The sequence below is a fragment of the Pomacea canaliculata genome, linkage group LG5 (assembly GCF_003073045.1).
Source record: "Pomacea canaliculata isolate SZHN2017 linkage group LG5, ASM307304v1, whole genome shotgun sequence".
NCBI lineage: Eukaryota > Metazoa > Mollusca > Gastropoda > Architaenioglossa > Ampullariidae > Pomacea > Pomacea canaliculata.
In genome coordinates, this window is record NC_037594.1 from 21,435,591 (window position 1) to 21,462,142 (window position 26,552).

Consider the following 26,552-nt stretch of genomic DNA (forward strand, 5'->3'; position numbering starts at 1 on the left):
CATCCTGGGGTTTTTTTTCAGGCACGAGCACGGCTCACAGACAACATGATGACTATATAAAGATTCTTTCTCCGTCCTCGAAGCCTTTTTGCCCCAGAAAGAGCACACGTATTAGAAATGAGAACAGAACAAAAATTAGCGAGCTACCTCAAACAAACACGCAAATCACATTTTAATACGGGAAAAAGTAGCGGAAAAAAATAAACAAACAAAATTAAAGATGGGATATAAAGTAAAAAGAATAGGAAAAGAAAATATAAAAGACAGAAGGAACATTTAAAAAATGCAAAGAATGGGCAGGTGGGTGGTCAAACAGAAAAGTAGACATAAACTAAAAGGGATGAACAGATTTCCCTTTCTACTGTTTCTAAACATTTGCATCTAGACCAAACAGTACAACAATATCCATCGATTTCAAGTTAATATTTTATTGTATCAAAAATATTGTCACGCCAGGGGACGATAGTATTTCATGATAAAGAGTTTCCAGAATCTTATTTCTCGTACTTGCTTAAATAATTTGTAAATATGCCAAAAGCTTACAACAAAGTTCTGATCCCCAGTTTCCATCACAATCGCGGGCAAGCCTATCTTCAGTCCCAGACACTCCGACTTAACGATCTCTCTCTCTCTCTAACACACACCGATATGCACGATCCAACAAAAGATAATGAAAGATAAACAGTCTAAATAAAAACAACAATATGTAAAGTGAAAATCGGACCAACCTTCCATTATGCGTATAGAAAAACACATTGTACAGAAAAGGCAGTGCATCGTGACTAAGACAGGCATTTACTAAAACATTTACTAACACGCAATCGTCTGCACATATTTCGGTAAACATTCATGCCAAACGATCGATTTCTCTTTTAACTGACATTATTTGTGAGAACCGGTGACTTTAAACGTGTTTTGTTTTTAACTTTCCATTTTCTGCGCGATTCTGACAGACATGCACGCACGGCATCAAAAACGAAGATATGTGTGTGTCAACAAGTTGGAAACTCTGCCGATTAAAAACAAATCCCGATAAAGTCGGTTTCCAACAGCACGTGACTAAGGCTTTGTAAACATCTGCTTTAAAAAATAATTTTTAAAAAAGCAGGCACCAATTTACTGCTATGGGCAAGACGCGTTCCGCTTGGCACAGGCCTGGTATTTGAAAAGCCACTGCTGGGAAAGCCATTTTCTTGATTACAAAAGATTTCAAGCACATTTCTTCCCGCCTTCCTTCCTTCCTAAAATGAACAATTCTAGCCTCTGTGCATAAGCAACTGCAGCAAACCTTCCATCACATCGGATCCGCTGCCGTAAGCACCCATATCTCCTTTCCATACATCAAAATGGCCACAAATGTCAGACGGTAACCGGGCCCGAGAAGCCAGTTTATGTGGTGAAAAAGAAGTCCGAACGCTTGTACAACGCAGTTCTAGAACAGAGTTGGGCCAGGAGTTGATACTGGCAGCACAGGTCACAATGGGATCTCTTCTCTATTGGACTACGAAAACGAAGATAAAGGAGGTGGACCTTCCTGACCAAACCAATCCCTTACCTCCTTGGCGACGACACTGTTCAAAAGAGTCGAGATTCGTGGGGTTCCAATCTCGGCTGCGACACACATATTTCTGGATCTTTTTACAGTCCTGAATATCGGACCAATGAACCTAAATACCTGTATGATGTGCTTCGCGGTTTTTTCTGCTTCTCCACAAGAGCTCATTGGGGATGACACCAGATGCAGCTTACGGTAAAGATGGTGCTTCAGTCTGTCGTGCCCTGTCCTGTGGCGAAAAATTATCACCTGGTCTGATCTGATCAGGTGATGGTAGCTGTCTTGTTGGTCTGACTGTGTGTACATGTATATGGCCCTTAAAAAAACAAGCTATAAAACAATCTTCAATCTAATGTGTACCTTTCTTTCAATCTCTCTCCGTCTCTTCTTCGTATCAACATGTACCATTTTATATATATACACATAATAAAATCACAAAAATTATAATCAAAAGCATCTGTTTCTGGTCGCCTAGAGCCACGCACGCACAGATACGTGTGTAAGTGTAAAGGTGCTTGGTACTGCCTGCAAGTTAACCGGTATACAACAAAAGATGCAGATAAAAATGACCGCGATACGTATCTTAATGTCTTACGAAATTTAAGTGCAACAAGCCTAAAAACAAGTTTCCCGCACGTTAAGATGTTTTCTATATATAGTGTCATCAAAACAAAACATCAGCGAATACCCCAGCAATAGGAACATTACTTTCCGGTCGCCTTGTGTGTAGGTTTGGTGGTCGTGTCTGCAGCGTCGTTGCCGCGCGATTGCGTGGCTTGCTGCACGGCGCTGACTGTCCGGCGGTAATCAGGAACAATGCCGTGCGTCAGGAGCGGCTCGCTGCGGCTGCCCCTGCTCCGCCCTTGTGCTGCCGTCTCCTCGCGGCCATCTTGCTTCGTCCCCTTCCAGCCTCTGCCGGTGGAAATTCGGTAGCCTCCCCGGAAACCGCGATTGCTGCCCCTGTCCTGATTCCGGAAGTCGCTTCTGCCCTCCCACCTGCCACCCCGCCCGCCCTCCGTGACGTCAGAGCCCCTGTTGCTCGATGTATCGCCTCTGGCTGACCATTCCTCTCGCCCCCGGCTGTCCTGCTGTCGACTAAAAGTCCACGGATTCATGGCGCCCGGCGGTGTCGTCTTCTTGTCCACGTTGTCGCCGTATCGCGTGACCTCTCTACCCTCCTTCCCGGCATCCCCTGACGGTAGCAGCTTTTTGATGGCGTCGGCATAGGAGCCAGCGTGGGCGTGGTGTTCGCTGAACCCGCTCTCGCTGCTGGCCGGCGAGCTGGCAGATGATGTGTCATCCACGTAAAACGTCACCTTGGACCCTCTTCTCTCCTCCACTCCATCCTCCACTCGGCTCTCTACAGAAAGGGAGCTTCGCATCCCGGGCTTAGCCGTACTACCTGTCTGACTGACCTGGGCAGAAACTGGGCTGGTGGTAGTTTTCAGGGGGGCCGGTACCTGTGGATTGGCGGGTAATGTGAGAGTCGTTCCTGGGACTGGCTTGGGCCACGCGCTGGTGGAAGCCAGGGAGGGAACTCGGCCTGCCACAACGCTGGCCCATAAGTCTGGCTTATCTGAAATAGAAGGAAACAACAGCAGCGGTAAGAGTCGGTCTGAAATGAAACAAAAACAGTAGCACAGTATCAGCATCTGATTGTGATCACAAACATGCCTCTCAAGTTTGTATGCAGACGCTTGTCGCCTGCATAAAACTAAATGTATCATAAGGTGCATGTTGATAATTTTACAGTCTGGCAAGGAGCCCCAGAATGTGAACTAATGGGCACTCCATCAGGAATTCCATCCTGCAGGGACCCATTCCCAGAAAAAACAGTGGTTATCACTGACTCCTACCACCCAGTCTTGTGTGTGCATGTTTATGTATGCTCGCTGTCTCTCTCTCGGCCGTGGTCAAAGTAATAAAGGCTAACTAAAGGTAAAACTAAAGTGCTCTAGAAGAGGCGAAGAGGAAGTGAACGTTGTCCACTGTATCTAAAGAACCCTCCTTCTACCCACCATCTTTACCTCCCCTGATAAATAAGGTACCTATCTCACTGCTGGATGAGCAGTGTAAATCTACCAGCCATCAGTCCGAGTGGGTTACGAACCTAGAGCCTTCTATTTTGCTGACGAACCCAATGACATTTAAGACTACTTCAGATTCCGTGAGATAACTAAAAACGTCAGGACATCGTCTGCTCACTTCTACTCGTCTCCGGCAGTGTCACAGGCGTGAAGTCTTTCCTCCATGCCCCCTGCAGGGCTGACGTGCTGAGACTATGCATGAGCGAGGAGCGACCGGCAGGTGGCGTTGCGCTCACCACCGTGGACACACTGTCTCCAGAAGACTGCGCAGAAGAGACGTTCGTCAGGGTCAAGGTCACTGTCTTTTGCGCGGATGAGGCAGCCTTGCCGTCCAGTTCGTACAGAAACCGCGTGGACTTGGGCTTGTGGATGATGGCTGTTTGCAACACGAAACCAAGGAAAACACATTACCGGAGTCTGGATTACCGGAGTCTGGCTTCCGGCACAGTTAATTTTATCAACTTACGTGTAGCGAACACGCACACAATCAGAGAAAGAATCTGATATCATGAATCGGAGTCGTTTCCTAATCATTAGAGAAAGAAAACAAAAAATATGAGTGGAGGAATGATGAAGTGACAAGATCAAGACAGAGGCAATCGATGTATGTGTTAATGAATTTATTACTGCCAGCTTTAATATTGCTTTAACACTATCATTATTAGTCCATATTGTAATTATTACCAACAGCAAGACTCACCCCGTAACTGATCAGGCATTCGATGGTCATATCGGGCACCGTACCGTGACACCATCTGTCCATGATAAACGGGGGCTGTCCACAAGATCAACGAGAGAATTCCCGCACACTTAACATACTTAGTAGTACACGACAGAAAAAAAAAAAATACTTTTTTCACCAATTAATCTTTCAATTTATTTTAGCAGTAACGATGCGAAAGACATTACCTAAATCACACACTCCACCTGCCGAGTGCGTGAGCGCGTGTGTGTGAGAGAAAGTGTGTGTGTGTGTGTTTCGGTATGCCAGAGGTGATCCTGATGAAGACAGGAAATGGGTGGCTGGGATAGACAGAAGAGTAGGGCGAAGGATGACAGCAGTTCGATTAAGATTTTTTTTAAAAATACAACAAAGAGACGCCTTCTGCGCATCAGTCTCGACAAATCCAGTGAAACATAAAATAATGTGAAAGAGTCGACAGCTTCAATATGGCAACGAAGGGTTATTTGTCATAGTTTTTTTTATTATTAATATTGTTATTATATTATTATTAACACTATTGCGATTTACAAGATCATAGAAACTTTGTAGTCTTCGGTAGTTTGGAAGAAAATCAAGAAATATTCAAATAAGCCAAGAAAACGCCGTACGTAGTTGAGCTTGAACGTGCCGTAGGCGGGGTTCTTGCAGATGAACGCCACGTCATTGACAAAGGTGACTGGGTTAGCATCAGACCTCTGGTCAGTATCTACTTCCAGGTACATTTTCCATTTAGTGTCCTGAGATAAGAAATGATTTCGAACAATTTAGTCTCTTTCTGTATTGATCAAGTAATCACACACACACACTGAGAGATCATTCACCTGCCAATATATGTGCTAATTCCTACAGCGGTGATTATTTAAGTTAAGCAGATCCTATTCTCAGTTTTCTTAGTTAATTTTTGCGATGGTGAGGCAACCTCTCTCCCAACCTCCAAAAAGTCTTGTTTCCTCTGTTCAATCCATGGACAGTTATTTACAATGCTATCGCTTATTTTCCCCTCCCCGTATGTCGACGCCAAAGTTCAGATGTAGTCAGTCAGCAACGATGCGTCATCGTGACAGACCCTACAGGTCTCTGACAGAACCGATGTTGACAGAAGTCATCAAGAGGGATGAGATCAAAGCGATGTGGCTGATTGCAAAGACGGGTGTTTATGGTAGAGAGTCCAAACTTCGAAAAAGAGGCACGTCTAAGTGATGGCAAGTATTTTTTCGGGGGAGGAGGGGGAGAAAGAGGGGGGTCAGGCACTCTTCGCAATGCATAGTCGTCAGCACCGCCATCATCTTCGCCATCGACGAGACCCGTCACCTGCTGGTGTCGAGAACAAAGACAGCTTTGCGGAGGTTCGCTCGCTCCCCGGGTACCACACCTACGTCAGAGTGAGGCCGCCGGTCTGATAGCGGCGCGCTGACAGACACGGGGGGGCACAGGAATGCAATTTACACGGCTGTGCAGCTGACGACAGCGGAGGGCAGGTGAGAACGACCCGCGGGCGATGAACGGAGGCACGTCAGGCTGCAGCTAACTAGCGCGCGACACCCGTATCCACTGAGCGCTTTATTATATACACAGTCTTTGGTTACACCACACTGGCATTATAAGTTCTCCACACTTACAAATTCTTACAAGTTCCACCAAAGCTCGTTCCGCGATGGATTCCGTGGAGTGTCCTCTAGATCGGACAAAAGACAGTAGGCAAGCTCTCTCAGGGTAGCGACAGATCCTCCTTTCTGGAACCTGCATTCGAGTGGGTACTTCGGTTTCCAAGTGTTGTAAATCTACTTTCATAAGCAATATCAACTCTCAGCATTCCCGTGCCAAGTGCCATCACCAAGCGTTCCAAGATAGCCTAAAAAAAAGGTTATGTCCTCTCATGTTGTCGCGAAACCCTTTATTTCCACCTAAGACTGGTTCAACATAAAAAAAAAAAAAAAAAAATTACATTCAAGCTTTGGGTACTGCTGAAACGCGGTGTATTTCCCATCAAAATATCACTGTCAAGTACAGTCTGCACGTTTCCTCACAAAAAAACCTTACTCCTCTTTTACTTTCCTCCTTTCCCTTACCCACCCCCACCTCTCTGCTGCTCTCACTTCAGGGAAATGAGATCGTATCATTCACTGCTGTGCTATCAGTGATATAAGCTCACTTTTCCTCCATTCCAAAATCTAAAACTATTATCTTCTTTCCTCCTTACTCTGACAACCGATTCTTCAGTTGTGGCAAGAACCGAACAAATGCTATCCATTCTCAGTCATTTCAACGCGTTCCCATATAGTCTACGACAGGAAAGGAGAAAAAGAACAAACAAAACAGCAGACTGAGGGCAGGGGGGTGGGGGGGTGGGAAGTGGGATAAATGAGAGAACTGCGTCTTGGGGATACACGTTAAGTTTCGCAGCATGGGGCAGAAAAAGGATGGTCCGAATAGAGCGGTAGGGACAATCAAATGAAAACACGCAAAAAGATTCATTTGTTCTCTCTGCCATGGCGCCAGAAGTCAGAAGAACTTCTGAAACCTATCTGACTCTGTCACCGAGCGCGATTATCAGTGAAAACAGATGTTAGATATGCGGGGCAGGCATCTCTAGCTCCAGCCAGGCAGCTTGTCAGGCCAGCAAGAACTTGTCGCATATGCGTAGGTATCACACTGAGCCAGGCTCGGTTACATGCGGCTGGTTGCTGGCTCCACGGTGTGGGAAGCCGCAGCGACGACGACATATCTCCCAGTTACGTTTGCTGCACGCCATCCCCAGCAAGGAACCGATGCTGGGGTCGGCTGGAAGTGCCAGGAGCGCCACAAGACGGCAAGAACTGCCAGCGCGTGAGAGATAACCGGCAATTCTGTCGGTTCTTGCAGTGCACGATGCGGAGAGTCAGTGTAAGGGAACGATGAAATCACAATAAAGTCCTGTACCTAGGTTATAAAATGTTCTAATGTAACAGGCAGAGAACACAAATGATTTTTTTTTTTGCGGCTCTTTTGTACCCGTCCTTTTCTCAGTTGTTACGACCTTTTCATGCGGGTGCGCGCGTGCATAGTTCTCACCTGCGTAATCTTTCGGTCTCGAGTTGCTGATTTTGTTATCAGTCTGGTTGAGTCGCCACAGAGAAACATTTTTGTTCCTGCTTGTGTTTTCATTTTAGCTCCATCACAAAATTTGGCAACTGAATTCATCAGCCACGCTTCTTTACTTAACTCATTAGCATTTAAAACACCCGTCGTATGTAATGCGAAAGTGAATGCTCAAGCACAGTTTTCACAAATATGCTAAAGATCATGACTACAACTAATAATATCGTTTCCAAAGAGTGTCTTTTAAATAAATAATAACCTTAACATTTTTTGAAACCTTAAGAAAACTTTTAGTTTGTGTGCAGACATTAAAAGAAAAACATTTCGTGTTTTCCCTCAACGCGGATACAGTGGGATGTGACGACAGAGAAGCGCTTCATGATGGCAAGCTAGCAGGCGCCCAAGTTCTACATAGAGAGTGCCTAGGTGAGCACCTCACCAGTGGCAGCTGCTTGGCTGAGCTATTGACTCCGTTGCGCGCAAAACTCCAAAATGGAGGTCTGCTTAAAATCACATTTGGTGCACTGGTGACACTGACCTCTGGTGCATGCCCAGCACGCAGATGGTGACCAAAAATGAGAGTGATGCTGACCGTCTTTTGTTCCGAGACCACTGTACTGCTCACAGAGGAAGTAGAGTCCTGTGAAAGCAACGGAGAAGTGAATTGAGTCCTCCATCTGTTTACTAACATCATGATCGATTTTCGTTCCGTAAATCTCAATTTAGCCTGTCATACTTTCCATGTGTATGATATACCATATTAAGTCAAATAAACGATGCCATTCATTAAGCTCAGTGACTAACCATCCAAGCAATCTTTCATCTGATCCCCAAATTTAATAATCGATAGACTGACCATTCATTCACCCTTTGTGGACCATTTAACAGAATCTACATTCACTGACTCTAAACACATTTATTTCCTCGAAAAACCGGTAATAACTACTTGTTTATATTATGTCTTGTGTTTAAAAATCTTGAAAGTTGTGAAACTGTTCAATGAAAAGTCACAGTGTCACATTCATTGTCTTCGATTCTACAGCTCTTGCTTTGAAGGTGAGGAGTGAGCAGGTATACATCCAGTATACAGAAACAGGACACAAATATGCATGAGTGCATAAAAAACAAACAAAACCATCAGCCCCTCTAAAAAGACAGAATTTAGCAAGCAGCAAAAACAATGCAGTTGGCAGAAAATATCAACCAATGCTAATAAACTTTCATACTGTTTGTAATATTTCTGAAACTTCTCTTTTTTTAATAAATGTTTAACAATTCTTCTGTAAATTATTTCTAAGAAAGTAAATATTATAAATGAGTCTGCAAGTTAGCTGTTTATTTACTATTACAACTTTCTCCTTATATTTACATATGCTTTAAATATCTCAATGGTCTGTTCAAGACATCTACTTTGTAAGGTATATTAATTTGGTAATGTTAATATTCCACAGAAACAAGAGAAAGAGGAGTCATAAATATATCTTGATTAATTTTGTACAGGGAGTCAGACAAGCAGATAAGACAGATCGGCAGTAAAAAGAAGTAAATAAAGTAATACATTATTAATATTTATGTAGACAATTGTATGCTTGTAAGTGGACAAATAACAATCTGAAAGTGCCATAAAATATTTGGGATTGGAAAATATATGATTCCTCAAACTAGATGATTATTTGTTTACATATCCTCTAATTCCCCCTAATTACTGATTTAATAAAATCCTTAATTAATTATTCATGATAAATTATAAAATTAATTATAGTTAAAAGCAAATAGAGAAACTACTGTTACTACTTTATGAAATGACTATTAAAAATGAAGCAGCAATTTCATTTATTCCTAAAACTCTTCAGAATAAGAAATAACTGAAAGATATATTCGCGGAACTAAAACTGCACGCATATAAACAAAAACTGCTAATGAAATCATAGGAATGTTAATATTCCAAAGAGGCAAAAAAGAACAACCCCAAACTTACCCTGTTTACACACTGAAAATACAAACTTAAAGGTTTTAACAAGGCAGCAATGCTATAAAGCAGACTCTCCCACCCTCTCTCTCACACACACACAAGTACACATGGGCATGCAATGTGCACACACCTATATTGGTATAACCTTTATATTAGAGCTAAATAAAGTTGGATGGTAAGCTGTGTAAAAGGAAAATTTGCATCGATGAGTACACGTTAGCTGAAGCTTCCAGAAATATTCTATCTATCTATCTATTCCTCTTCGTGCATCAGGTTGCACATAAGGCCTCAACCAGAGTCCGCCACCGATGTCGATCGGCTGAAACCCGCTCTAGGTGACCCCATGTCCAGCCCTTTCCTTTCATCTCCCTTTCCACTGTTCTTCTCCAAGTTTCCTTTGGGCGACCTCGTTTTCTTCGGCCGTCTGGAGTCCATCGTAGGGCGACTCTGGAAAGGTCTGCTGTCTGCTGGCGGAGCACATGTCCAATCCATCGCCAACGCCTTCGTTGAACCTGCGTGGTGATGGACTCGGTTTCAGTTCTTCGGTGGAGTTCTTCGTTGCTGATGGTATTTGGCCAAAAGATGTTAAGTATGCGCCTGAGCATCTGTTTTGGAAGACGTCAAGCTTGTTACTGATGGTTTTGGTCATCTTCCAGGATTCTGATCCGTAAAGGAGGGTGCTGATCACATTTGACTTGAAGATTCTCAGTTTGATCTTCTGGCTGATGTTTTTTGCCTTCCATGTGCTCCTGAGTGAGGCGAAGGCCTGGCTGGCTTTCGCCAGTCGGGCTCGAATCTCCACCTCCGCATCCCCGGTGTTTGACATTTTGGACCCAAGATAGGTGAAACTGTCACTTCCTCAATCTCTTCTCCATTTAGTTTGATGCCGTCTTGGACTCTGGCGTTCACTCTCATACTTTTCGTCTTCTTTGTGCTGACCTTCAAGCCAAGGTTTCCAGCTGTTTCTGAGAAGGCCTTTGTTTTTCATGCATGTCTTGGTGGCGGTGTGACAGCAGGGCAATGTCATCAGCAAAGTCCAAGTCTTCCAGCGTTGTTGTTGCTGTCATAGTCATGGTCCATCTGATCCCTCTCCTCTCACTGTCTTCATGATCCAGTCCATGGCCAGGATGAAGAGGAACGGCGACAGAATGCAGCCCTGCTTCACCCCGGTACTGACGTTGAAGGGGTCTGTGAGCTCCGTGTCACAGACAACCTGGGATTTGAAATCGCTGTACAGCATTGCAATGACCTGAACAAGTTTTGCAGGGACTCCGTAATGCCTCAGGATCTTCCATAAGGACTCGCGGTGGATGCTGTCAAAAGCCTTCTCCAGGTCGATGAAATTGATGTACAGCGGTGTGTTCCATTCGTTGCTCTGCTCCAGAATCTGTCGCAGAATGAAGATGTGTTCGGAGCAGGATCGCCCAGGACGAAATCCTGCTTGCTGTGGTCGGAGGTCTTTCTCAAGAGTTGCCGTCAGTCTTGACAAAACAATCTTGCTGAAGACCTTGCTGGTGAGGGAAAGAAGTGTTATGCCCCTCCAATTATTGCAGTCTCCAAGATCTCCTTTCTTGGGTAACTTGAAGATTCTCGGAACACCCGCCATTCTCTTAAGGGGAGCCTACTCTACCTCCAGAAATATTACATTAAAACAACTTACAGCCAAACAGCTGTCTCAATTTTAAAATATATAAAATATGTTAGTGGTAGTTTTGAGCAGGCAAAACAGGTGTATCATCTTATCAAATCTATAAAATATTAAACCACTAGTATCATTGTAATTACCTTGACAAGAGGAGGAAAGTTCAAGAGGCGTATATTATGTGCATTGAGAAGCTGAATCTCCGTCTGTCAAAATGAGATCTGAAAGCTATCAATATAAGTTTTAATCCAGAAAAAAAGGAATTAATTTATTTTTAAAAACTAAAAGGCCAACCGAACAAAGATATTCAGACTAAGCTAATTCTCTTTTTCTATAGGCCAACACTAACAATTTTTTAAGTCTGTACATCAACATGCTAACCCCTCACTTAAAATACGTGATGTGATGAAATACACATTTAACATTCGATGACTAGGTAACTGAGTTAACATTCACCCTCACCCCCTCCCCAAAAAGAGAGAAAAAACCCTGAGAAACTCACAAACAAGTCCATGATGTGCCCAACACTGCTGATGCCCATGGCACGAAGGTCATTTTGAGTAAGACGAAGAAGACGTCTGCCATTGATGTGATTCTTTAAAAATACTTCAGCATACTGGGCTAAGTCCAGTGTGTTACCTAGCAAACCAAATGTTGCATCAAAGTGGTTTTTGAAATTCTAAACTGATAAACGTTGAATACGAAACATCTGGTAATCCTGAGTAAACGTGCTTGAATATATATTTTAGCTGTATACAGATGTATGAAATATGCATTCAGATTTGTGTACAAGCATATGTTTTAGTGCATATACAAGGATGCATCTGTACATTTACTATCTAGCACAGTGATATTAGAAAAATGTGTGCTTCACCGACTATATTAGTGCAGTTTTCTTAACAATTTCGAGCATAACATTTCAACATAAGCCATCTTTCCGTGCATATTTTCTTACCAGATGATCCAAGCTGTATGACCCACTGATACTGCAAACAAAAGCAACATTATTAACAGTATCACAACAGTTTTATAAGCAACAGAAGTATAATTTTATATCTTAGTTATTTCTTATTTTCTAAATGCTTTATTACTGAAAATGAAATCCCTCGATTCAGGAAATGTCAAAGCATAATCAGGAAGGGGTAAATGATGACACTGTGGTAGAAGGGAAGTAACCTGTGTCCATGGATAGCGGTCATTAAAGAGTTGTCTTCCACCAACTTTTATTTTTATTGTTCCTCATGCCAACATGTCTGCAACCATCTCAGGGCAAATCTAAAATAGTCATTTTTACATTAACAATGTTTTTCTATATTAAAACTGAAGAAATCTGCTGCTGGAGTCTATAAAAGACAACAAATTTGCGTGTTTTGACAAATCTGATGGTGCACATGCGCAAAGAGAGAAGAAAAAATATTGACAACTGTTAGGTGTGCACAGATGTCCTGTAAGATTCCCACTATCTTTCTATATAGCATCTCTTTCAGGATTTGCAATAGGATGAGGTCCATCCCTAAGAAAAATATTTTCAAGACTACACGAATTTTGACATTGCTTTTAGTTCCTTTAGGCCCCTTAGAGGATAGAGCACAATTACAACCTTCAGCTTTACAGTGGATATTAACGGCATACTATGCAGAGGCAATGGTGTTCTATATAATCAACTTATTGGAAAAAAGAAAAAATACACATACAACGTCCACATCTCTCCAGGTATTAACATCATGATCATCGAGATCCTGAAATCAGATGTACAAACAGCAATAATGCACCCAAGTATTATAGAAGTATTATTTTAAAATCATAATTTGATGTATGACTCTTTGATGCTTATCTGAGCATACTTTTTATACAAAAGAATTCAAATGCATTTGCTACAAATAATAAAAGTGTCAACCTACCACAACTTTAAACTGCTGTTCTAAATTTTTCTCTCTTTCTTTTAGTTTCATTTCTCTCTCTTTCAGTTCTTGTTCTTTAAGGCTAATGTCAATCTCTGCTCTTTTAAGTCTGTCAAGGGTTGCCTGGATTTCTTTCCTGTCAGTAAAACAAAAAGATATCAAATAAGACAACACAAGAAAGATGCCAACTCATATTATCGGTACTCCACCAAATTCAGCATTCACATACCACAAGCATGTTTTTTCTAAAAACTCTTTCACACATGTTCTCACATACAAGTTAATTTACAAAATAAGCTATTTCCAGGCCAATTATTTATATTTCAAAATGCAAATTTACAACAGATGAATATATATATATACTAAATACTATAGTGTGTGTGTATATATATATAAATGCACACTAAAAACTAGTAAGCTGTCAGTAATTACTTACTTCCAAATATTCCTATGCTCCAAAAAGGAATTTGTCAACCCTGGCAGAGACTCTGGGAAAAAGGAGTAAAATTTTTGTAAATATTTGTTTAAAATTTTACGTTTTAGTCACTGCACAGCTAAGAGCAATAGATTAATCTAAATTAAGCACTGGATAAAGTCTGTAAAAATTCATAAGACAAATCTCTATAAATTTCTTGTTTTATAACAATTGTGCCCAACCTTTTCTCCCCCAAAGGGCGCAATGGATATGATATTAAAATCTCGCGGGCAGAACGGGTCTGGTTAAAATAAGTGGGCTGGATGTAGTTAGCGGGTTGTAGATGGGGCAGCCCTGATTTATTATATGGTATTTCATAATTCAGTTACAAACTCTATATTCAGAAGTTGTAAATAAAATCTTCCACTGTCTAGCCTGAAGAAACACAACAGAGAAACATATACTCTACCATAGAAAAAAAGGATAAAAAATAAATTTCTTGTTTTAAAAGATATATCTTAGAAAATTTTCTTATAAAAAGCTGTTGGCAGTATGTATATGCTGATGACTCTATTGAATTCCAGTATAAAACATTCAATTCTTCTAAATACATGATTATTTAATTTCCAGTGGTGTTTTCAGAAGCAGAAGCACGGGACTTTGCATCATTCTGAGCCAGTGCCCTTTCATTCTTCTGTAAACAACAGTCACATTTAAATAAATAACAACTATTATCTACCCATTATCCAGTCCATGCAGGTTTTCTTAATTCACTAATTCTAAAATCATGAAGCCAACAAAGTTCAGTACTAAGGTATTTTATTACCTGAACAACACAAAAGTAAAAGCACCTTCCCTCCAACCTACTTCCTGAAATAATTATTTGGTTGTCACAGAACATGTTGTGAAGAATATTTATCTATCACATTTCATCATGCTGGACACTAACCTTTTTAATAACAACTGAAGACACAACCAGTAAGCAAAGAGTTTGTTACTCAACTATAAAATAACAATTGACATTAAGAGAATGATATTCTTTAGAAAAGGCTGAGGTTATAGCTCTTTTTTCCACACCTGAGTTGAAGATCTGTTGTGATGTCATTACCAACTTTTAAATCTATATATCTCTTATGTGCTCTTACTTCTGGACTGTTTATGTATATTTTCTACTTCTTTTTTTTACTTCTGGATGAAAACTTTTCATAGACTAAAGACACATCATTTCACCTCATTTGATTTAAGTCTCATCTTTTCTTAAACAGGAGCCAGTATCTACAAACCATCATCTTGCATCTGCTCCACAACTTGAAGAATCTGTTTCAATGATGGTCGTTTCTTTGGTTCCAACTCCCAACACTGCCGCATTAACCGTGCAAAGAGTGGAGGACATTCACTTGGAATCATCAGCCGCTGAAAGAATCAGTTTCCACATAAACATACCACAATACATGGAAAATATGACAAACACAGTTAAGGCACTGCTATTCCACAATTCAGAATAATTTTAGAAATATCTGAAGCAGAGAAATTTCGTAACGCTGCACAACATCACAGACATTCCATTTGTCTTCTCTTTCCTGAAATGCAAAAGCTCCATCCACAAATGGACTCCTTACCTCCCCTTTTTCCACAACCAGCCATGCCACTTGAATTCCTTCAATGCCATTGAAAGGAACTTCTTTGGTTAGCAGTTCCCATAATACCTATCAAAAAATTTTCAATAATATTTACTCTTTCATCTCTAACAGTCATTTAACCAGCTAGTCAACCAATTTCCTTCACTTTCCCTTCCCACTTCTCTGTTTTGTCTTCCTCCCTTCTTTCCTATTCTCACAAAGAATGCGCTGTATTAATATAGGCACACCATCATATGCTGAACCCCATTCTTATAATGTAGCATATAATCTGCTCATAACTTTTTGTTGTTACACTGTAGGTATGCCAAGAAACTGCAGGAAGCCTTCTCCCCAGCACGAAACATTTACCATAACTTTAAAAATATTTAATAATCACACATCCACCATGGCTCTAATGAAAATTGTGCATGAGCCCTTCTTTCCATCTCTTGTTTCCAACACTGACAACAACAACAACAAAATTACTTAAAGCAAAGCAGATTATTTGCAGGAAAAACAAAATGCACACAATTAATAAGCTCACCACACCATAGGACCAAGTATCACAGGATTCAGACACTGGCATGCTTTGTATCACTTCTGGTGCCATCCATGGAAATGTTCCTGCCAAAGACATCTTGGTAGTGCTGCCAATAAAGCGTGAGGCACCAAAATCACAGAGCTGAAAAATAAAGTGGAACAAATATTTCACTGAAGAAATTTATCAAAAGCAATGATACTGTCAAATTCAATTGCTTGTATATTATTTAGTAAACATATTATTTCTGAGTCATTTTGTTTGTTTTTTTTCAATGCAAGTTTCTGCTCTTCTATAACATATCTCATTTTGAAAAGATGCAAATTTGTGATGATCTTTATTAATGTTGTGACATAATCAGTTGGCACAAAATACAAATAAATAATTTTAAAAAGTGCATTTCCACAGAGCTTTCTTTATTTCTGTTTGCCAGCATTGTAGCATTGACCAAGAAAGTTTTATTTCTTTCAAGGTCCTTAAAATAAAAGAAAATAAGAAAAACAAAGAAAAGAAAAATGTCCTGTATTTTTCATAACTCACCTTGCATATCCAATCCTCGCTTATCACAACTTTAACAAAAGAAATATATGCAATTAAACTTACACATGTATATATTCATAAATAACTGGTTATAAAACTTATTTTAAAACTAATTAAATATCCAATGTTAAGAGAAACTATAAAGCAGCTGTTTAATTTCCACGGAACAAGATGCTAACATCAGCTTTGTGCTCCTAGTCTAGGGTTTTATCTGAATTACTGCAGCTGCTGAGCAGCAGTTAGCAGCATACCCTAAACCATAGTTTCATGATAAAGTCATGAAAAATTTACTTTTGTGTTGTTTTTTAAAACACATGGCAACATTCAATAAAAAATGCTGTGTCCATATTAATATTCACTGTCATTAAAATGCATAAAGAACAGAAACAGCTTGTGTCACATGCTATTGTGCCAGTAAAAACTACTGCATGTTTTTCCTTCCTGTTAAATGAATTCTTATTACACAACTGCATGAATAAATAAAGCAAGCAGAAAGCACATATTAGTTCCAAGTCTAATGCGCCATCTTGAACATGAAGAATATATAGATATATAAAAAGAGAGTGTGGTGATGGTAATTGTGGCAGGCAACTGGCCTTAAAAACTATTCAAATTCACACCATAAGTCCCATCCTCACCACATGTGGCATGATATGACCATGGTTGCGTCAAGAACTATGGTTGAGGTGCATTGTTCTGGAGCATGCTTATTTTTAATGTTTAGCTTCTCCATTGGCTTTAAAGAAAAAATACTAAGCAGAAAAACTGCAACATTCTACCAAAGTAAAACAAATGTGGACAATGTCATAACTGGAGAGGTACCAATGTGTGAGAGACAGTAAGGGAGATAAAAAAGAGTGGGGGGTCTTCACCTTCTGAAAAATATGACCTGTCATGTTCGAAGAAACATCAAGAATACAAGAGTTAGGCTGCTTCACTACACTGCTATTGCAAACAAATAAGCAGTTGACTCAAATGAAGAACCAATTTAAAGAAGACAATAAAATCACAGCTGAAAGAGTTAACAGCAGAAATCAACCCTGGCAAAGCTGAGTATCCTGGCTAATGTAGCACAAAAAGCACAAGAGCTGCCTTGCTAACCTTGAAGTTCGTCAGTAAACTCAACACAATAAAGAGAGAGAGAGGAGGAATATTTAGACCTTTCAGTCACTGAAGACTGTTCTAGACCACTTTTCTTAGGGTCATCTTTTTCTTTTTTTGGAGGATGAGTGGGAACCAGGGTAAGCAGTGCCCATTTCTTAATAGCTGCCTTTCCTTCTTCAGCCTTCAAATGCAGGAGTGCCCAATCTATGGCCCACGGACCACATCCGGCCTGTGAAGATGCTTCATCCGGCCTGCTCATTTTAACCAGACACAAATAATTTCATTTTTAACGTCATGATTCTGGTAAAACCGCCATGTTCTGGCCCACAAGATTTTATATCATGTCCAGTGTGGCCTTCAGGTGAGAAAAGGTTGGGCACCACTGCTCTAATGGATCAGGTACCTATTCAGCAGCTGAGTCCACGGAGGTATATCCCTGTGCTACATGGGTATTGGAGCAGGAGATGGTAGGCAGTGGTGCTCTAGCCAATTGGTTATCCACTTCTTCAAGTCTAACATATACAAATCTACAGCATAACAACTTACCGTTTTTTGATTTGAGGTCTCTATGAATGACTTTCACGGGGGCTTCAGAGTGCAGATAATGAATTCCTATAGCGAACACGCAAACAATTTTTGTCTTACTATATTTGTAAATTAATAAGCCTGAATTAAACATAAACCAGAAAAACTGGCAGGGAAAAAGCCCTGAGGATAATCAGATGCAAGCCTTTACCTTGCCTTAACACTGCCATTGATAATAAGCATTTTGCATCATTATCTCATACCACATTTCCCTTCTAACACCTTGTCATAACTAAATCAACACATGAAAATGTGCACTGTTGTGCTTGCTATTTCTTAACTACTTCTTTTGCTCTCATTCCAACCACAGCAATCAGTGGTCTGGTTCACAGCAGTAAAAAACTGAGAATTTATGTTGTAGGTTAATTCTTGCCTCCAGCACACCTAATTTCTCTCAGGATAAGTCTATAGGGCTATACTAGTTCACCATGATAAATGTATAATCTAAATCCCCAACCAACTAACCCCCTGCCCCTTCCCTCCTTCTGGCATCCAGACCTCTGTGCTGTGATATAATGTGTAGCTACGATCATGCGTGACAGGAATCTGCTACAAGTGTAAACAGTATTACAAGATGTTCTTAAGGTTACTAAACTCAATTTATGCTTACCTCTAGCAATATCTTCTGCCCATTTTACAATGCGCTTGAAGTCTAGTTCATTATTAGGATTCCTCAGAAATGCATATAAAGATCCATTACTGGCATATTCTGAAATACATATGCACATTCATGCATTTATATATGCCTGATCAATGCAGGAAAAATGGACAAAACAATCATCAATATGCAGATGTAATTTTAAATGATAATAAAACATCTACACCATCTTGAAAGATTAATTAGCTTTACATCTCAAGAAATCATTAATGCAAACGAAATTTGAGATGAAACCAGATTCTTGATCCACCTTTCTAGAATGACCATAACGGGAATAAACCATTGTATTATTAGTATGAAAAAAATTATCTTTCTCTCTTATTACCAATTTTAAATAAATGAACAAATTTGATCTCATAAACAAGAAATGATAGTTAGATGAAAGACATAAATACCTGTAACAAGGCAAAAGCTAGGATCTTGAATTACAGCCCCAAAGAATCGAATGATGTTTTTGTGAGACAATACACTCAGAACCTGAGCCTGTATATTTTTACTTTAAATTAGTAAAAATGCAGACTTAAAAATAATGAAAAAAGCTATATACTAATGATGATGGTGGTGGTGAAAGTTGTGACAATGGTGGCAGTTGTGGTGGTGGAGGATGACAGTGATTATGCATCATGATGATAATGATAATGATGGCTACAATATCTATTAAGATACTTAAACTTCTGCAGCAGCATCACAGAAAAGGCATACCCTTTGAAGGAGAACAATAAAATTGCATATTTAAAAAATACATCAATCAACTCTAAGGCTTGCTTCTCAAGATTTAGATGAATACATCCTTTTCTTTTTAAGAAATCATCCATAAATTCATTCTGTTAACGCTTGTTTTAGTTATGTGCAGAAGTATAACATCAACTATAGTAATGCATGTACCTCTTTTTCCAAGACAAGAATATTTTTGACAGCAACAATCATGTTCTGTGAGCGCCATAATGCACGATACACACTTCCAAATGTTCCTCCTCCACATCGCTCATAGAATATTAGATCTTCAAGTTCTATCTCATGAAGTTCCCCACCTCCAATTAATTCTTCCGTGGCCTCCTGTTACAATCATCAACTTCTTATTTTTATAGTTATAAAATATAACAGTAACAAACAAGCAAAACAGGCAAAACACATTTATTAACCATTTTAAAATATTAAACATTAAAATCTGCAGCAATCACGTGCATGATAAGATGCATGCGAACACACACACACAACTGCACATGCTTACGCAGATACTTTATGTTTTGTATACTGTACAGCATATATCCTGGTCCCTTTTAAAAAAATGTTAGGATCTCTTTTAGCTGAGACTCTCCTAAAAGTTTTGCTTTATTCGCGGATATAGCTTTTAAAAGTCTGCGAGTTTGTTCTGCTTTTCAGTTGTTGTTGTTTTTAATTTAATCACATAATTTTTCTGGTTTGGATATGATCTCTCTCTATATATATATTTACTGAAGAACTTAATATAGAAGACAGGATGATTGAAACACATTGAGGGCATATTGTGAGGATTAAATATATTACGGATAATAATATGTTATGACTGACCTCGTGTTCAATATCCCCCCACATTTTTTAACCAAAGAAGTCATCATAAACAATACATTTCATGGAGTGCATATTGACCACGTTTCTAGGTAAAACCAGAGACGACAGGCTAACCGGATGTGCAGACGATTTTCTGGGAGGGGCCTTTGTTTATTGATATTTTATTTTAGTTACATTTTCAGTCGAATTCAGAACGTAATTTTATATTGTATGTCTTTAAAAGTATCAAAATCAATAAACTTTTTGAAACTTTAATGCGACAGTCAGGGGAGGGGACTCGGGTGTAAGTGGTACTCCAAAATACACAGCTGCACAGAACATATATACACACTAAATTAAGTCTATTTATAACACATCTGTAACTTTTCTTTGACTTGAAGTAAACAACAACTCGGCAAACTGGTTTTATTAAGTTCTATGTGTTTTAATTGGAATCAGAAAAAATGGAACGCCTAGGTATTTTTTCTTTTTTTGAAGTGGACTTGTATCATGTACAATATATATATTAATAAATAGATTAATTAAACCAGTTCGCAAATGTTGTTTGCTAATATATAGTACATTATGATACATTCAAGGTAAGGAACTTTGTTGTCTATTACAGATGTAGGTTACAAGTCGTTATTTTCACAAAATATTTTTCTAAAATTTCATCATTAATTAGACCGTCAGAAAAATTAAGAATGTGATCGCATGTCACGCGCCTTTCACTTAAATTGCCAGAAACTGAGAAATTTGGTTCCAGAATTATAGGAAGAAAATTCAGCCTTAACTAATAAATCTAAATAACTTAATGGGCTTCTTTTGGGGCATGTTATAAACCGTATATCTACATTTTTTTCTACAGTTCAACTTGCATGATGCCTGTACATTGTACAGTGTCTATTTGCTACTTGCATCATACTGCTGCTGCTAGATCTCACGCTCACGGCGAGGCAGGCGGCCCGTGTCTGGCTGGCAGTACCGCGTAATTTCTAAAGATAAAAGCGAAAACAGAACAGAATCTAGGTTAAAGAAGCAGGGAGCAGGCGGGATGAGAGCAGCAGCAGCAGCAGACAGTTCCAGCGCATTGTTATGTAAGACCTTGCCAAAGGGTGCAGCAAGGTGCTCAGAAACACATTGGATTTTCGCAGAGGGTCTAAGCTGCGTTTCAGACCCTGTGTTCTTTGCAGGTATAGTTTAATTGTTGAAATATATTAATGCTTTTATCTATAATATCTAATTGTCTTTGTTTTGACAATCATAAATTTGGCTCTAGCCCCTCAGAATTTATATTACCAGAAGAAATAATGTGGATTATGCAAGACAGCATAGTTAAGGGTTGTTTTCTTTTATTTTAATAATGTGATTCTCCTTGGTCAGAATTCTTTCAGTATATTATGTACACAAATATTTAGACTTCTACTTTATTTTCTCATTCCTGATTGAAACACAAAATGCACAAATCACACCATTTGTACACTTTTCAGTTTAATATGTTGCTTGAATTGTATGTTTCATTGATTCTTTATAAAAGCAGTGTCTATATTATTTGTAGTCAGGCTTATATTTGTTGCAGTTCAACCTTTGTTCTTTTATGCCAAGGAGAAACTGCACATATTTCTCAGCACCTGTTCATTCTCAGATACCAAAGGTGAAAAGCACATAGACAAGGTTAAGGAATGATGAATCATTCTCATCATGCCATACGTTTGCAGCTGCTAGAGCAGCCAAAGTGATTACATCATCTTTCTGTCATCCTGGAGGTACAGATTTCATTATGTGGTAAAGGCTGCCACGTATATAGGCAACAGAAAAAAATTAGGAAATGGTCACTTTTTGTGTCTCTGAAGCACTGGTTTAAAAATTATATCTGAGTACAAACTGGCTAAAATTTGTTGTGGTTCTTACAGCAGTTGGCATACTTATTTAAGTTTTTTTTTTTAAATATAACTAGCCAAAATCAACACACACATTTGGAAAGTCCTTGGCATATATTTTTATGGACTCTTTAGAAAAGTGAAATGCTAAGTTAAACTTTTAGTAAGGTATGTGATGTTTCAAATCCTTCCACAAAATGGCTGACACAGAGATGTCATATTCTGCTGAGCACATCCAACGCTTGCTGCAATGTTCAGTTTGCCTGGATCGTTTTAAACAGCCCAAACTTCTGCCATGTCAACACACCTTTTGCCTCAGTCCATGTCTAGAAGGTCTTGTAGATCGCCTGACTAGAATAGTCCGGTGCCCAGAATGTCGAGCTGACCATGTTGTACCCCGTGGTGGTCCATCATATTTTCCCAACAATCTCACAATCATCAGTTTCTTGGAATTACCACCATTGCAAGGTGAGCGAAACGAACCTGCACCACCACGGAATGTGCCTCAAGGAGCTCCTGTTTCATCTCCTCGCCTTGCTGCTGGTGGAATTCTTGGTACCTCAAGATCTGTTTTAGGAAGGATTGCATTTGATATGGCTGGTAGTGCTGTTGGTGGTGGTTGTAATGTTTGCCACTCTGATGGCCGCATCATGAGGTGTGGTCACTGTGACTTGCTAGTATGCGAAGGGTGCAAGCGTGGTCACATGGATCAAGTCCGAGGAGATGTGAACCGTCTGGTGAGTCAGGTTCGTCGCCAGCTTCCACAGATAACGGAGCAGATCAACATGATCAGCAGAAAAGAAACTCAACTTCAGGCCAGATGTGAAATTGTGAAAAATGAGATTTCAGAGGCAATTGAAAGACATGTAAGAGAGTTAACCTCCAGGGAGAGAATAATGCGAGAGGATGTGGACACTTTCCTTCTTGGAGAGCTTCGTAATCTTCGTACACACCAAGAAAACCTAGAAGTGGAGTTGGCTAGCATGGCAAGCTTTTGTGATACAACTGAATCCATATTGAGCCGTGACCGACACCTCACAGATGGTGATTTAGTAGAGCTGAAAAGGCAGTGTGTAGAACACATAGAAATATTAAGAGATTACGAAAATGGAACTTTAAGACCTCCACTTCCGCGAAATATTCAACTTTCTTCTGAAAGCCAGTTTCTTTCCACAACAATAGGAAACTTTGGAGACCTTATCATTACATCTGGTACTGGTGCTGTTCGAGCACTAGATCAAACAAGGAATGCAGAAACTTCAGAAGGAAACAGTAGATCTGAGAGAAGAACAACCCTCAGACCACCAGAGACAGCCACAGATTATGTGTTGTCAGTGCTTAATCCCAGAGCCTCATCATTATCCCCAGCTGTCACTCGCAGGCATAGATCTCCTGGTAGAAGTACACAAAGTGCAGTACAAACACCTGCTCGTTCTGCTCAGGTAGGTCATGTAGTGCAAGTAGTCCTTTTATACACTTCTGTTAATGGTCATCCTTTCATGTTCTGTCCATTGGGCTATAACTTAACTCGTGAATATTTGTTGGAATAACTCTTTCTCAGCTGTCCATGGCTATTTGGGCACTGCTTATTATAACTGCAACATTTGTCCATGCAACATTCAGCTATAAAACAAATTCATCAGTTAAGTGAGCATGTAAAACATATCTTTGACTCTTGGATGGATTTGCTGAAGCTTAAACTTGGTTTTCTCTGGGAATGAAAATAAAGCCTTTTCATGCATTTTTTTAATTATTTTAGATTCTTTCCAACGATGACCTTTATGAGGAGGAAGATGATGTTCCTCCACCTCCATCCCATCTACGCAGAAGGCCTCGCAGAGAGCACCATTCTGACACTCGTATTGCTGGATTAATGAACGGAGATGGAGAGCATTCCTTGAGCCAACTGCAGCAAAGTCGCGCTCGTCATCTAAGCCTTGGTGCATTGCCTCCATCGAGCGAGACTTCCGAACAAACCGAGTCGTCAGTGGAGAGAGAGTCACCTGAAAGAATTGCTCCTGCTAGACAGAGGTCTGCAGCAGCCCAGAATTCAGACAACATGGTTCCTGTAGGAATTGGCATGGCTCCCTCTTTGACATATCCACCTCGCCATTCAGTTCGGCAACCTCTTCGCTTTGACATCTCGCTCAATTCATTGGAGCCGGATTCAGCTGATGAGCATTCCAGCGGCAGTGAGGCAGGCTTGCACACTTTCATGCGCTCTACCAATAGCCCTAGCATATATGTAACCACACCACGCAACAAATACAACCAGAAAGGCCAAGCCATGATTCGCTTTGGTGAACGAGGCAATGCAGAACGTCAATTTACATGGCCTAGAGGAGTAGCAGTCTCTCCACTTGATGATAATGTTTACGTTGCAGACAGCAGCAATCATCGTGTTCAAATCTTTGATAACACAGGATGTTACATTAGAAGCTTTGGTAGATATGGCCAAGGTGAAGGAGAGTTTGACTGTCTTGCAGGCATTACTGTCAATGGACTTGGCCAGGTCATCATAGCAGATCGCTACAATCACCGCATTCAAATTTTTGACAGAAATGGCAGCTTCCAGAGTGCTTTTGGTTCAGAAGGCATAAATGATGGCCAGTTAAACTATCCATGGGGAATAGCCTGTGATAACATGGGTTTTATCTATGTCTGTGATAAGGAAAATCACCGTGTTCAGGTCTTTCAATCTAATGGATCATTTGTCAGGAAATTTGGACGCCTAGGAAATGGCACTGGTCATTTTGATAACCCTCATTATGTGGCAGTCAGCCCTGACAACAAAGTCTATGTCAGTGATAGCAGTAACCACAGAATCCAAGTCTTCAGTATTTATGGTGACTTCCTTTTCTCTTTTGGCACCTCGGGCACTCTTAGAGGACAGATGAAGTTTCCTCGAGGTATAGCCATTGATAATCAAGGCTTTGTTGTTGTTGCTGATAGTGGAAATAATCGAGTTCAAATCTTTCGTGCCGATGGACGATATTACTCCATGTTTGGAGGTTGGGGTAGTGAGAATGGACAGTTCAAAGGGCTGGAAGGTATTGCCATTCTTGCTAATGGTAATGTTGTGGTAAGTGACAGGGAAAACCACAGAATTCAGATCTTTTGATACAGTGCTGTAAAATAGTTTAGCATGCTGTGATAATAATAATTTGCCAGTGGGCAGTCGTTTTGAGCTTATACAGGTATTTTAAATAAAACTGGTTTTGTTCAGCATTTTAAGAAATGTGGTTCAGAGTGTCCATCCTATACAAGTAGATGATCTCCAGTTGTCTGGTTTTGAGCAAATGTTTCTTGTGGCTGTGTGTGACAGTAGGGTTCCTGATTTGGTCAAACACCCTCAAAAACTGATATAGGTTATGTTTACTTTTGCATTTTATTTCATCGGAAAAGTAATTTTAAAGATTTTCAAACCCTTTGCCCAATTTATATTGATCATGGTTGTAAACTGTGTAAACATATTTGTTAAGGCTAACCTTAGTACAAAATTGTTTTCAAACAACTGGATCTAACTCACAAGATATGAATTTCCTGAATATGAGCCAACAACTGTTCTGTTCATGGAAAACATACCTGATAGTGTTACAGTTCTCACTTGTATTTTGGAAAGAGGGCAAAACCTCATTTCACAAAAATAAGAATTGTAGATTCACGGTCAAAGCAACAACACCTCATTTAGCAACTGTTTTAAGTTCTTGAACTGGGTGTCAAAAATTGGAATTTAGGTCAATCCATTTGTGCTTCTGCACAAAACACACATGCACATGTGCATGCATCTAAAATCATAATACCTTTGTTTTAAACTTACGACTGCTATGTGTTTTATTACCCTGGCAGTTTAATTTCATGTTTGATTTAGGTTAACGTTTAAATGATATTTGTGTGAAATCATGCTTCATACTGTTTAATAGAAGTACGTGTAAATGTCCATTAACGTGACTTTTCACTCAGGATTTAATTTTTAAAATGTTGACTTTTTTCTAAGAAACAATTATAAGGTATTTGTTTTGTGGGAAAGTGTTTGCCATATTCAAATATTTTAACTGATACATTTTTAAACAGTATTGTTTAAATCATTTTGAAACTGAAGAGTCTAAATTCAAAAATGTAATTTCTTTTGTATTCCTGTATTTTCTAATGTGAATGGATTGTCCTTAAACAAATCTTCATTTTGTGCAAAAAATATATGCTTCCTTAACATTATATCATGGATAAATGTGTAATAAAGGCTGCTGTTGCAACAGCAAATAGTAATGTAATGTCGGTATTGATTACTGTTTTATTTACCACTAGTATTACTTCTGCCATGTTTGTTCAGTGTTGACTATCTCTGGTGCTGCCATCTGTGAAACACTAAACAGAATGTGTTGTTGGAATTGACCACTGGAGAATACAAAAATAGAAAGTTTGTTCCTGAAGGAATGTGTGTTATTGTTGCTAGAGGTTATACACTTTTTTCTAGATCTGCCAAAAGCATGTACAGTGGAACCTCGGTTAGCGAACGCCTCGGATAGCGAATTTTTCGGTTAACGAACAAAAATTTCGCTAAAAATTTGTCTCGGATAGCGAACAAAATTTCGGATAACGAACAAAAATTTCGTTAAAAATTTGTCTCCGATAGCGAACAAAATTTCGGATAACGAACAGCCACGTGAACCACACATGACCGACCAGCATTCATCATTCGCGCTCGAGACAGTTACGATCAGTCG

General features: G+C 39.7%; 2 protein-coding genes across 6 annotated transcripts; one reads left to right on the forward strand and one right to left on the reverse strand.

Moving 5' to 3' along the window:
• Window positions 1-408: 408 nt before the first annotated feature.
• On the reverse strand, window positions 409-20,094 carry LOC112564154 (mitogen-activated protein kinase kinase kinase 20-like). Its single transcript, XM_025238776.1, is given in 22 exon segments — window positions 409-3,131; window positions 3,761-3,943; window positions 3,946-4,018; window positions 4,343-4,417; window positions 4,975-5,103; window positions 7,983-8,084; window positions 9,423-9,434; window positions 11,202-11,264; window positions 11,561-11,697; window positions 12,014-12,044; window positions 12,753-12,797; window positions 12,960-13,095; window positions 13,396-13,447; window positions 14,658-14,787; window positions 14,994-15,080; window positions 15,538-15,675; window positions 16,072-16,100; window positions 17,722-17,787; window positions 18,371-18,469; window positions 18,814-18,901; window positions 19,304-19,474; window positions 19,970-20,094. Coding segments are annotated over 22 exon segments (2,742 nt in total). The 5' UTR covers window positions 19,994-20,094; the 3' UTR covers window positions 409-2,259.
• A 22-nt stretch (window positions 20,095-20,116) lies between these two features.
• LOC112564153 (RING finger protein nhl-1-like) lies at window positions 20,117-26,316 on the forward strand. 5 transcript variants are annotated; one of them, XM_025238774.1, is made up of 4 exons: window positions 20,117-20,252; window positions 20,817-21,141; window positions 21,528-23,270; window positions 23,588-26,316. In XM_025238774.1, the coding sequence occupies exons 3-4, from the start codon at window positions 22,026-22,028 to the stop codon at window positions 24,947-24,949; spliced, it is 2,607 nt and encodes an 868-aa protein (XP_025094559.1). In that variant the 5' UTR covers window positions 20,117-20,252; window positions 20,817-21,141; window positions 21,528-22,025; the 3' UTR covers window positions 24,950-26,316. The 5 variants fall into 5 exon arrangements, with proteins under 5 accessions (XP_025094559.1, XP_025094560.1, XP_025094556.1 ...); XM_025238775.1 differs by lacking the exon at window positions 20,117-20,252 and adding an exon at window positions 20,259-20,547 and having other exon boundaries at window positions 21,507-23,270; XM_025238771.1 differs by lacking the exon at window positions 20,117-20,252 and adding an exon at window positions 20,259-20,547.
• Window positions 26,317-26,552: the final 236 nt, after the last annotated feature.

What these genes read in the sequence shown, in the direction of transcription:
- LOC112564153 (XM_025238774.1), top strand. Translation starts at nt 22,026, where the DNA reads ATGGCTGACACAGAGATGTCATATTCTGCTGAGCACATCCAACGCTTG. An exon ending in CACCTGCTCGTTCTGCTCAG is followed by an intron (nt 23,271 to 23,587) that starts GTAGGTCATGTA and finishes TAATTATTTTAG; the next exon opens with ATTCTTTCCAACGATGACCT.